Source organism: Gobio gobio, assembly GCF_949357685.1.
Source record: "Gobio gobio genome assembly, chromosome: 3".
NCBI classification, from domain to species: domain Eukaryota; kingdom Metazoa; phylum Chordata; class Actinopteri; order Cypriniformes; family Gobionidae; genus Gobio; species Gobio gobio.
In genome coordinates, this window is record NC_137099.1 from 52456690 (window position 1) to 52470709 (window position 14020).

At 37.7% G+C, this 14020-nt stretch overlaps 1 protein-coding gene across 3 annotated transcripts in view; it reads right to left on the bottom strand.

Annotated features, from left to right (window-relative positions):
* Positions 1 to 14020, bottom strand: part of gstcd (glutathione S-transferase, C-terminal domain containing) — a 72052-nt gene that overhangs the window by 35112 nt on the left and 22920 nt on the right. For all 3 annotated transcript variants that reach the window (XR_013816179.1, XM_079812197.1, XM_079812198.1), the window contains exon 5: positions 13487 to 13580. Coding sequence is in view for 2 of the 3 variants with exons in the window: in XM_079812197.1 (XP_079668323.1) it covers positions 13487 to 13580 (94 nt within the window). In the remaining variant the exon portion in view is untranslated. The remainder of the gene's footprint in view (positions 1 to 13486; positions 13581 to 14020) is intronic.

The following is a 14020-nucleotide window of genomic DNA, read 5'->3' on the forward strand; positions in this document are numbered from 1 at the left end:
CATGAGCGGTGGCGCTAGTGCGGCCCATCTGGCTGAGCTCACGTTCCCTGGGAGCCCACGCGGATTGTGTGGGAAGTTAACGGAAGCCAACGGAAGCTTAGAGATGTTTCCATGAAGTGACTCTGAGGTTAACCAATATAGGGAAACTCATTAGTAAAGATGGCAGCTTGATTAGTGCAACCCGTTATTGACTTATGAGCTTTTTGTGGAAGGGCAATGAAATAAAAAAGGGTAATAAATGAATACAGAGCCTTGTTCATTCTCACAGTGACAACTAGCAATTAGAAATGAATGTGTATTCTTCACACGTACGGCACTGGACGAGGTGTCTGCTTTTGTTTTCCCTCCAAAACACTTCAGATCGTCCCCCACTGGAAACGCCACAGGTCAGTCCGTCCTCACAGGAGCACAGAATTTACACAAAAACCAGAGCAATAAACAAACAGAGGGTAACCTGCACGGAAAGCCCAAAGGATAAGTGAACGAAGTTTTGTCCTGCTGAGCAAATCTATTCAAAACACTCGTCTCGCTCTATAAGCTGAAGATCTCTTATCAGTCATCCATCAGCAATGCTCTGCGAGATCACAATGTAAACAGGGTTGATGCCTGTGAAGAGCCTTTGTTGAAACTTGAGTTCCAGAACATTCTTAAAGCTCTCAGACAAAGCAAGATGGACCCAATTGTCCCTAAAACAACCATTGTTTTATACTAATAGTAATCTTTAAATTGCTAACACAATACAGTGGCATGAAAAAGTATGTGAACCGCTTGCAGAATCAGTGAAAATGGGAATAATTTTAACTAAATAAGAGGGATCATACAAAATGCATGTTATTTTTTATTTAGAGCTGTCCTGAATAAGATATTTTACATTAAAAATGTTTACGTATAGTCCACAAGACAAAAAAATAGCTGAATTTATTAAAATAACCCTGATAAAAAGTTTATGAACCATTGATTCTTAGTGCTGTGTGTTGTTCTCTGGATGATCCACGGCTGTGTGTGTTTTGTGATGGTTGTTCTTGAGTCTCTTGTTTGTCCTGAGCAGTTAAACTGACCAATGTTCTTCAGAAAAATCTTCCAGGTCCTGCACATTCTTCAGTTTTCCAGCCTCTTTTCATATTTGAACCCTCTCCATCAATGACTGTATGATTTTAAGATCCATCTTTTCACATCTATTCAGCTATTTTTTTGTCTTGTGGACTATACGTAAAAATTTTTTATGTAAAATATCTTATTCAGGACAGCACTAAATAAAAAATAACATGCATTTTGTATGATCCCTCTTATTTAGTTAAAATTATTCCCATTTTCACCGATTCTGCAAGCGGTTCACATACTTTTTCATGCCACTGTAAGCTAAAAATTTAAATGTAAACTTTAAAAACAATGTTTACCTCAAAAACTTTTTAGTTATGAATCAGAGCTCCCACATTCTTAGAAAATTAGGAAATATTATCTTATTTTGATATTTTGTTCTGTTTCTTTTAGTTCCTGTTTCCCTGCTGTTTAGTTTCGGTTTCCTTGGTTTCTGATTACGTCCCTATTTGTTTCTGTGATAAATTTTCATCAGCTGTATCTTATTTAGTTCCTGATAAACAGATCCCATGCATACAGTCAAACCAAAATTTATTCAGACTCCTTCAACATTTTTTCACATTTATCTTGATAAAGTCAGAAACTTTGATAGAACGGTATGTAATTGATTACAATCAACCAATCAGCTGTTAAATTTAAAGTACACAATTAGTTCTAGTCCACACGTACATGGGTATTTTTATAAAGAGTTTTTCCTCTTCCGTAAAAAAATTTTTAATAAAAAGAATAAAATAAATTTGCATCCACTTAAAAACGCAAAAACACGTTATGAAGCGCTGTCAAGAGCATGCCAAACCAACAGGTGGCAATATAAGTAAGTAGTAAGTAAGAAAAATGTATTTGTATAGCACATTTCACAGATAAAAATCACAAAGTGCTTCACAACAAAAGGGGGGAATACACAACATTATAAAAACATTACAGTACCTAATCAAAACGAGTAACAGAAACAATAAATAGAAAAGGAAATAAACAGAAATGCACAAATGACCGGCCTAACCACCCTACAGTCTAGGTAAAAGCCTCTTTAAATAGAAGAGTTTTCAACTGTGTTTTAAAATTTTCCACTGAGTCAAGGCAGCGTAACACAAACCGTAAAGCCATGTTGGCCAATCAGAAGCCTGGAAAAAAGGTTATTGCCGGTTCCAGTTTTGAAGTAACAAGCCAAAATCTCCAGTTTCACTGTCCACACGACAACACTGCAACCAGAGTTTCTAAAAATCTTTACCCTGGCAGGAGTTCTCAAAAAAGTTTGGTTTCAGTGACCGGATACTGCATTTATGTGTGGACGAATGGTCAAACCGCATAGAAAAAGCTATGGTTGTGAAAATACCAGTGTTCGAGTGAACAGGGCCTTAGATAATACCAATTTAGGTCAACAAATTACTAAGCAATGCTTAAGTTTGTTCAGTCTGTGACGTAAAAAGTCGCATTAGCCATTAAAGAAAAAAAACATAAGCAAAACATGATCAGGTCAAAGTGTTTCAATAATTTTGGTCCCAAATTTTTTTAACAATTTTACTGTTAGTCCACTGTATGAAGAATTTTTGGGTAGAATGTGTCACAGTTTACTTTATGTTGCTATCCTCACTTACATAAAATAACTATAGTATCCTGCACCCACTAGTAAAAATATATATATATATATATATATATATCTGGTGTCTGAATAATCTTTGGTTTGATTGTATATACTCGCTGTTCAGTTTAGTCCTTTGCCAGTTATTGTTTATGTTTGTGGTTGCATTTCCAATTAAAGATTATTCTAGTTCATTCTTTTCATTGTGCAATTGTACAGCCACCGTTACATTAAGCAAGTGTCAGTGAAATTAATAATACGTTTTTCCAGTTAGGTCAAGTTCTAAAATATTTTATCAAAAATTGCTATTTGTAAGTAAATAAACCATTAAAATAATTTATATTTATTTATTTACTTATATAATTCATTTATTTACTTGTATAAACCTTAAAAAAATTAATTTAAAAAAATCAGTATTAGAAATATGGGGGGGCTATTATCGACTATTGTCTTGTAATATAGGGGCCGAGGAGTCAAAAAGGTTGAGAACCACTGCCATGGAGTCATGTAATAAATTAATATAATAATAATGATATTCATTAAACCTAGTTAAAGTGTTACTAAGCCAAGGCATCTTTTTCTTAAAAATCTACTTTTTTTACTTTATTATTTGCCTTGGTTAAGGTATGGGAAACTTGTACTGGCAATTAAATTATTTCAGAAATGTACTTGTTCATGTTTGTTAGCCACATATGACGTGCTGAGACATTTACAAAGAGAAAGTTCCAATGGTCAATTGCTCAATTCCAAATGTAGATACAGGAGAGGAAGACTCATAAAACACCTGAGGCAGAGGCACTGAAAAAAGAGACTAAACAGAAAGAAAATATAAAACACTTAGTGAACTGAAAAGAAAACCCTTCACTTGTATGCCAATTTGGCCTTCAGTAAGGAACGTTCTGAGGGAAAGATTATGCTGGTCAAGTCCATAAAATATTGACGTAATCAATAATACCTCTTCATTCTGATCCTTCATAGCAGCGGTTCTGAAAATAATGTTTCACATCCTGACATAATGTTCCCTGACCACCGCACTGAGGGCAAACAGAATCACTGCAGTGTTTCTGAAGAGAGCCAAGAAAACTGCAAAAACCTCAACCTCAAATTGCTCTTGGGCTTAAATATGTAGAAAAATGTCCTTTCCCCCCAACCAACACAATTCATACATCACTCAAACAAGAACATTGTGTGAAAAGAGGAAATAGCCTCTTGGAAGAGATCGAGATCTGGTTAATATATTAGCACGATCCAGTTAACCTTTGCCGTTTGATGTCGCAAGTGGACCATTATGGATTCTCCAGGGATGGTCAGTCAGACTTAGTGTACATTCTTATGAAATAACAAGCAACAGTTAAAAATCACACATTTCTTTATATTATAGTAGATGTAGTACAAGTGCCTAATTTGTTTTTGGAAGTCTTTGAAAAGCACTTGTTTTTCCTTGACATCTCCACTCAGGATAGTTGCTTGGGAAAGGTCACAGTGCATACTTCTATGGGTCCTGCAGCCGCTTTCACAAGCTATTATGAACCTCCTTGTGTTTGATGGACATGGATGTGTGCATCTCATACTTTCAAAGACAAGCTAGAAAAAGGAGACCCGTCTCCAGGCAGACGCGCTGTCAGGGAACAGACACAGTGCAGAGATTCAAGTAGCTCTTCGGTTTATTAGCGAAGCAAAAAAGCAAGGCAGAACAGGCATTAGGCAGTGCGAAAAGAAAATACGAAGTGATTTGTGCAACCTTACATTCTCTCCAGAAGACTCTGCCCCTTTATTTCACAGCGCACAACTGAACTGTCAAGACAAGGACTGAATCCTAATTTGACAAAAACGTCTAAAAGAGCGACCCACCAGGGTAGGTAGATGCAGAAGCAGGAATCATCAAAAGCCTGCTGGGATTTATGCCCTTTCAGCCAGAATGATTCCAGTTCTGACAGGAGCCATCCGATCAAGAAATGTTTTACTCTCACAGAAAGAGGAGCAAGAAACTGCAGGTACAGAGAAGCCCGGCTTTAAGTCAGGATTTAAGAGAGGCCTGGTAAATGATCTCTGTCTGAGAAAGAAAACAGAGAATCTTTATAGACGCTAGAGCCTAGGGACTCATCCTGTGGCTTCCGAGCCACATGGGACTTTACTGATAGCGGTGTGGCTCAAAATCTCACATTCCCCCCAAATACGTTCTATACCAAGTTTCTGACTGAGGCTTTTCAGTTGCAATGACGAAAATTGTAGAAACGAAGACACACTTTTACATTTATGCAGATGCTTTTATACTAGGTGAATTTTGGTTCATTCATAATACAAGGAAATAAGAGTATGTTGCTCTCAAGAACAGTGCGCCTTTTCTGCTAAATTGTAACTTTAGTTAAAGATTTATCCCAGTCTGAATTACAACATATAATTCTATGAATCAAATATTGGCCTATATTTTTAACTGAAGAAATATCATAGTAGTAATAAATTATGCATTCAGGTTTAATTATTTCACTCAACTGGCTTATAGGTTATGATAATAACAATGAAAATGTTTGAATCTAATTCATGGAATAATTAGATAACTGTAAATTATAATTGTTTTTTAAGAACACCTGCCTCAAATCGAATGGGAACATCTTACTTGTTGCATGTCAAAATAAAGACATTATTTGTTATCATCCAGCTCTAAAATAACATCAATATCAATAATATCAAAGTTCCTTGATTATTACGCAGGAATGAGAGTATAGTTCCTAGCCACATCGACCTAGAACTTTTCATTTTCCGTCAGTCTTAGTACACGATGTAACTACAGAAGAGTCAAGTTTTAAATAGGAAAAATATCGAAACTCTTTGATAATTTGAGCGAGATGCTAACGGTCAAATCAGAATCAATTAATTATGCTAAGATATGCTAAAAGTGCCACCGCCAGACCCAGAGATCGGCTGAATGGATTCGAAAACGGTAACACTCAACTGTTTAACTCTAGGGGAGTTGTAAAATGAGATTTTCAAATAATGTTCAAAAATAGTGGAGTGTTCCTTTAAGTAATGCTGCTTTAAAAGCTAGGTTTCAGATCAGTGTAAATGGCAAAGCCATTTAGTTGGGAACACCCATACACCCCTATACTTCAACGCACACTACTTCCCCAGGAAACAATCAGTATTTAACACCCAATCCAACAAAGCTATGATAACACTGATGTCCTCATGCGTACCTTCAGTATGTGGGTTCATGTCAGACAAAGAAGCCGCCAAAACATACACATGCCTAGTCTGGAGAAATGTAAATACAGCCAGTGAAACCAAACACCACCCTTACACCACCTTCAAACAACACGTCAGAGATTACATTGTTCCACGGCGATGTGTACAATAGTTGTTCTGTTTGTCTAACACAGCTTCACCATACCAGTGTTTCAAATTCACACTTGAGTTGTGAGGGAGGGCGGGTGTTGGGAAAAGAGGAGTGTTGGGGGCTTACCGCCCTATGAAGACGTGCCTATCAGAGGTGACGAGACACCTTCAATGATACGAAAGGCGAGGGAAGTAAATGCACTAGATACGTTTACACTTTCATGTAATCTTTTCTTTACCTCCCACTTACCTTGGCGCAAAGTTTTTGTTCCAAGTATGATTTAAGGGAGAAAAAACCCAGAGGAACCGCTACTGAGGCAATCTATCTTGCCTTTAACATAATGTTATCATTCAAGGGAGAACTTCAAGTGAAGCACAGGCTCTCTGAACTGACGTTGACTGATGTCTGAACTCCAGGAAATAGCTGTCACACCTGAAGACAACAACTACACTCAGCACATTCCAAGAATGACCTACATCCATCTTTTTGCACCTGCATTGTGACAGACAAAAAAGGAAATGGTGCGCAACTCACTAACTGTGATACGTCAGTAAATACCCAAGATAAATTTAAGCATTGGTAGGTGTAACTAAAAAAGGCCCTCTAAAAGATCGTGGCAGGCATCGCTTGGGTTGTTAGGTTTTTGTCAGGAAGAAAGGAAAAGTGGAAGATTCTGACATCCTGTCAATTCAACAACTCTGTCGGGTAAATAAGGAGGCTGGCATTGGCTTTTCACCGTTCTTTTAAACATAATGAGGCCTACATTGCACCACTCAAGAAATGTCAGCAGTTGAAGGCTTAACATCTGAAAAAGACACAAATGTGGCCAAAAAGCCCAGTACGCAAGCTTCAATTTCCTCCACTTTTTTGTTCAGTTTAAGAAAACAAAAAGCTGAACATCCTCACTGCCAAATTGCTAAGACCAAACAACTCCACCCGCACCATAGATCAATAACCCAAATGGGCCTCGATAAAACACAGCCCCTTAGAAGGGCTAGGTGATAATTAGGTGCTTTTTGCAGTTTAGCACTAGCATCTTTAACAGAAAAAAGAGGTGAGAAAGCAAGATGCGACTCCTAGTGTTCTTCTAAACAGACTCAACTGAACTCAAAAGTAAACTCTTTAGTTGAGTCTTCATCACAAATGGTGTATTAAAACAAATCCCTGACAGCCTTTCGGTACAGAGCAGGAATCCAGTATACCCAAGTGGACATTCAAGAAAAAAAACTGAATTTGATAGTTAGACAGGAGTTACAGGTGGAGGTCAGCATCTGAAGGATGAAGGTTAACTGGACGTTGTGTATGAAATGAGAATGAGAACCTGAAGAGGAAGAAAAGAAGATACAGTGAAAATATAGAAGAGAGAAAGAGAGATGAGAAGGGTCGGGGGGAAAAAATGCAAATAACACTTGTAATTTACAGTTCTTTGTGACCTGATCCAATGTTTTATTCAGAATGACAAAAGACTAACACAGCATGAAAATTAACCAGGACAATCTAAAGGATGAAAAGAGAGCGGAAGAGATGCTTGTTTCACACTGTAACCAGGCTGTAAATTATAACACCAGCATAAATTAAATTAACTATTGGCACCCAAGCACTGCATAAGAATAGCTTTTTGTGTAAATATAGGACAAAACCTCCCCAAAAACATTCTGCACATAATGAGAAAAATAACTACCAGGTTAAGAAAGTGACACGCATGAATATTCATTAGGTGGCATTTTGCAAATAAAAAGGATTGCTGTATCGCACTCAAATTCATGACTCAAACCTTTCATCAATTAGTAAAACTCATTTAAAGCTCTCTGGAGTGTGGGCTATATTGGAACCGCTACCAAGTTGAGAAAGTGCTGATGAATCTCCAGTTGGGACCAACAAAACTGAAAGCCAGCTTTGACAGCAACATTTAATTGGTATTGATTAACTGAACCAATCTAACGGAAGAAATGGAGGCTCAATTAATCAAACTGAACAAAATATCGGCTCCTGGAAGGGTAAATGCAATTTGTAGCTGGCACATGGTATGGGGGAAAAAGTGGGACCTTCGTCTAAAATTTTCGGGTTAATCCAGAAAATTGTCAGAATCGAAGAACGTCTCTCTTTCAATACACAGGAAGTTGAATTTGAATGACAGGAAATCAACTTTTTGATTTTGAATTATGAAAAAAATTATAAAACAGGTAATGAAATACATAAACTAAATACAAATGTAGGCTATATACCATAGGCATCATTCTTTTGTCAGTAAGGCCTAAAACCTTTTAAAACCGTTTCAATAAAGGCTTTGTCCAGAAATAGTTCATAATAAATTAATTTGAACTACATTCTTATATTTAAATTCGAATTGCAATTCTGCATTATGTTTGCTGCCTAAATTCCCATTGAACTGGAAAGGCATTTTCAATTCAACTCTGAATGGTGAATAATACTCTGAGAAGCAGGAGCAACAACACTGACTAATTCAGGTATAAGTCGTGCCACAATAATTCTTCACAATGCTTCTAAATGTGTTAATACAGACAAGCCACTGAAGTGAGCACTAATGGGTGAAGCTGCATGTAATCTCTGGCTCAGATTGCACTGCCACAGACTGTCTGAAACAAATTACACAGTAAAATAGCAAGAACAGGATGAAATCTAACAGACTAAGTTCTACAGTCTCCAAGAATGAGGGTGCAACGGTTATTTTGAGTCATCAAGAAACAAAGGCATGTCAGAAACAGGGTTGCATGCAAGCCTCTTACTGAGGTATTATTGATTTCAGATTTATCTGCCCTAACATTGCATAAAAAAAGCAGCTGATCACTTTTAAGTCAGCCAAGATAGTATGGACCGAATGTTTGCCAACTGTCAAAGTTGGCTCCTTGAGACGAATCAGCATGTGTCTTTGAGGGTTTAGAAGTCATTTCTAAGCCATTCAATCATGTGACTGAGCAATAATCTGTCTTTGAAGGTTCTGGAGGCTTTCATTTGAACTTCCCTCCTCTATGGTCATAAACTATCAAGAGATGAAGCATTTCAGACGAGTAGCTGCCAAAACAGACAGATGCGTCCAGAATGCGCCTCCCATGTAAACGGCCCCTTCCCACATAAACACACACAGGAGTCTCTTAATGCTCAACAGGGCCGGTGTTGACAGTGAAAATGAATTCACATTCAAGGCACCACTGCCAACCATGTTTCCCAGGTGGCCCCTGGGGCTTCTCTCTGCTCTGTAGTGGTGACAGCGACTAGTTCTCTCTCCCGCTCTCGACAAACTGCATAATAGACACCCTGGCGATGCAATCCTCCCACAGACTGCCCTCGATTTAAAACAATATTTATCAGCACTGTGGAGGTGGCTTGCAAAATGTGGGTGGTAGTTGCGGTAGTCTCACAAACGTCTAAATATTTAGCTAAAATGGCTCCCAAAGAAAACGGCCAATAAATGCAAAATTCATATCACTGCCTTTTTTTGGGAAGGAAGCATGTCAAATTTCTAAAGACTCTAGTGGCAAAGCCAATCTCCCAAATGAAACAGGACTTTGTAATTTTGTCCATACGACAGCTCCTCTATAGATGTGCCCACGTACCAACATCTTATCCAATGACGCAGACATTGACACCAACACACCCTGAAACGACTAAATGCGGGTAAAAATATTACAAGCGAAGCAGAAAATGTCCCAGAAGAGACTCTGAGTGCTCAACGAAAACTTGGGGTTATCACCACACACACAGTGAGAACATTTAAAGAATGTTTAGTCCAACAATGTGGAGAGGCCCAACACAGTGCCTTGAGGCACTCCTACACCATCCTCTAGTAAGAAGCTCTATTGGCTAGCATTTAAAACTCAGGAAAAAGTTTTTCCTTTGTGTGGGAAGGCAGAATCTGCTGACTACACGTCTAAATGTCTGCTCGAGTAATCTGGTTTAAATGTTAGGATACAATAATTCAAGAATCAGAGCTTTGGGTGGCGCAGGCAGACTGCTGATACACTTTCTCCAACGGTTGCTGACTATAACAATCGCCTAACAATAGAGCTTGTCTTCACTCCACGGGTTACCTGAATGTTGAAAGACAACAGGGGCGATTAGTGGAGCGCTGAAGCGATAGAGGATTCATAACAAACAGCAGGACATACACAGGATTCTCTGTTCTTACACCTTCTCTCTGTTACTGCACATGGATCCAGCACTTGAAAAGACATTACAGTGAGGCATGTGTGGGCGCATGCCGACAGACAGAGCTGCTATAGTAAAAGAAAAAGATGGTACCAAATAAAAGCAACATACTTTTGCATGTGGGGGTTCATCTAGGTGCCTATGTTCAGAGTGTGACTTATTCTCTGAAGGGCCCTGCATTAAAACACTAGTAAATCAGCAGCAAAGAGGCAACATGACTCATGGACCATCTAAAATGTCCAGGGAATTTGTTCTTGTGTCTTCGCGGCACGTTGCAGACAATCATTTGTACTCATTTGGGAGTTCATCTTTGAAATAGAGTTTGATGCAAATGGGAACAGAGCAATGGAAGTTCACTACAGACTGCACTGAACCAAAAAAAATATCTCCTAAAAGCCTCAAATAATAAGCAATCTTAGAATGCAAATGGAAGATGAATCAGTTATTATTTTGAGAGAGACTAAAAATCATGACACTCTCCTTTGACCTTAAAAGGGATAGTTCAGCGAAAAACTGAAAATTCTGTCTTTTTTTTTACACTTACAGTATGTCATTCCAAACCTGTATTTTCCATTCATCCATGGAAGAAAAAGACGACTATTTGAAGACTGTTCATGCTGCTCTCTTCTATGCAATACAATTTTGAGAAGCATAAAATTGGGAAGCATAAAATTAGGTACCAAATTTCTTGCGCACAAACTCTGAAATACCCTTTTTTCCCCTTACAAACAGGAATTATATGTGATCTACGAAAACCCATCACATGGTAAAATTTTACCTCTTTTGATGGTAAAATGGTAAATGGGGCCCATATGAAAGCTGGGTTATATATATTTTTTATTTCTTTCATAGCTTGTCTGAAACAAACGTTATGGTTATCTGAAGTCGACTGTGAAGTCGCTATGATTTTCAAGAACAGAATTTTGAGAAAAACAGGTTTAAATAACTGTCACCCCCTTTTTTTCGCATAGGCATGAAAATATACTATCCAAACTTAAATGACTGTAATTCAAGAATGCTTTGGAATATAGACCTAAGGTTGGTCTTGTTTTAAAGAAAACACTTAGAAATGTAACATTATGCAAAATAGAAAAAAAAGTTATAAAAGTTTAAGTTTATGAAAATGTACAAATATGATTGTTTATATTTTATAATAATATGTATTTTACAAAACATTTTGTACTCTAAAACTAAAATAAAAAAAAACATCGAAACCAGAAATATGAACAAGTTGTGTTCCAAATTTTAGGTTGACATCTCAAAAATATTTGCTTTCAGAAAGATTATAAATGTACATTGATTTGTAAAATAAAAACGAACCCCCCGATAACTGTTAAAACGTGTCAACGATTGGAATGTATGTACATTTATAACACTAATACTTTGTATTATTTTACTTTTGCATCAAATTACAAAAAAAAAAAAGTTACCGCTGCTGTGAGGGTGTTTCTAAAACAGCGTCTATGGGAGTGACGGTAAAATGTACATCTTTCTCTCTTTTGACTGCCGTTATCAATCTCCCTCTATTTTTGCCCTCTTTTTGAAAGTTGTGAAATCCCTATTGTGGAGTTTTTCTTTTGCTATTTGAGCAAATGGGGACACCAAAAATATATTTAATGTATTCTCTCATTCACCGCTATAAAAGTTAACCCAACTATGATGACTTCCTCTTCTGAGAAACCCGGAAAAGTGAAAAGGGTCTATTATAACATCGTTTAGGGCACTGACATCACCAGGATTAAGCAGATTGAGGCGAGCGAGGTAAAAAATAGTAGCTACTTCAGACTTCTCTTGTGATCCATCTTCCGATTAGATAACATTGTAAAACTTTTCATTGCGTTGTTTACACAGGACTGGCGGGAAATGTGCATACCTTAATTCTACATGTTATATGGTTTATTTTAAAGGTTAAACCGTCTTTGTAGTGTTAAGAGAGCCAATATTAGGGGAGGTAAAATAAATGACAAAACATCCGAACCATTCGGTTCACTTGTCACGGTTCGGAGCGTGTGTGCATTACGTAAACAGGAGACAGCCAGTTAGGAAACAACTTCTACATGATATAACAATTTTTTTGAATACTGTATCCTAAATTCTGGATAATTAAGCTATATATCATATGCTGTAGTACATTTCTGGAGTGTTAACGATTAAAATGAAAAACAACAACAAGAACCGTACAGAACCGAAAACCGTGACCCTAAAACCGCGATACGGATTCACCTCCGCCGGGGCATGTTCTAAAACATTAGAGAAAGACAGTCTTTTCAGCTTGCCACTATAAATCGCAATTTTTCTACACCAAACAAGTGAATTTTGCCAAGATACTTTTAGAGATGATAGACAAGCTGTTATAGAATAATAATTTAATGAAAACCCAATTTTGACAACAACAAAAAAATTACATTCAACCTATTTTTTTTGACCTTCCTGAAAACGTCCCAGCGCAACATCCGATGGGTTTTCCCAGATCGCATCACATATGTAGTCTTTTTGACTCAAGTAAATGATGCTCTCAGGGGCGTGGGTCGATGAGGATTGTTTCCAGACTCTTTAAACAAACTGGATTTCTGTCTCTCCACGGAGCTCACTCGTCGGTCTGTGCGAGGTGATTGGCATTTCGCTCATTCCTGGTGAAAAGCAGCTGCCTGCTGTTTGAGCTAGTTAAGACTCCAGAACACGGCAGTGGAGTGCTCATGACACAGGACAGGCATGAAGACTCTGCTCAGAAACGTATTTCTACAGGCATGGCATACATTTTCTTCCAAAAAGGCAAAGAAACGCCTGAATGTAGGAGATAAAATGGTCCGTAACTGATTTTAGATGACTTATTATATGCTAAAGTTAATGCCCATCAATCATAGACACTAAAGCTGTCAACTACATCAATTGCTGAAATCATATCAAAGCTAGTTCCTTCGTGGTCACTGTGTGAAGCCGCAACAGTTGAAAATGAAATCAAGAAAACCAAGGAAGCGTTGCAATAGTGTCATTTCTTTGACAAGTATATATTACTTGTCATGCATAATGGATTACGATTTTGAATGCTTCACTATATAGAGAACAATTCTCAACATCCTTACATGATTGGCTGAAGGAAATTATACAGATAACAAGGTTTTACTGACATGTAGAATATAAAGAGACAAGGAAAGGAAGAGGAAAATAAAGGGAAATGGGATTACAAAATGCACTGGCTTGCATGCGTATCAAAATTAATATTTAAATATTACATGAATCAAAAAATATGAGTATCACTATTAGTATAGGGTTGTGTTCCACTTGTTTGGAAAATACCCCGAGGTTACCTTCAGTGGGGTTGACGGCCGCCGGTAGGCTATTCCAATCAACAGTCCATGAGGGGCAAGGGTGAGCGGTGTAAACAGCGTCTATGCCTTTTTCCTGCAGGACACAACAACACATAAACACAGGTTCAACCATAGACTCCCGCCAGAAGCCTGCAGGCAACAGCATTTTACTCCAGCTGACCAATTCTCACACTTCCTCAAAACACCTGAGACAGGATGCTAATTAAATCAGGGACCTGTTACGGAGCAGTTCATCCCACTTTAGAAACTACTTTAAAGGCTGAAGTCCTGTAATTGATTTTACATTTTTCTTGCTGGTTCTTAATCTTCAAAGAGACCTAGAAGAATGGGTAAAAAGTGTGCTATGATAATTATTCCTCCTCATTGAGAAAATAAGATGCAAACCAAGTACAAATACATGCAATGCTACAGAACAAGAAAAACATATGGTGTTGTGTTGAGGGGTTTTATAGGGTACTTTTTAGTACAAACAAGTCTTCACCAGTTTGGTGAGATAAGGTTTGCACCTATTTA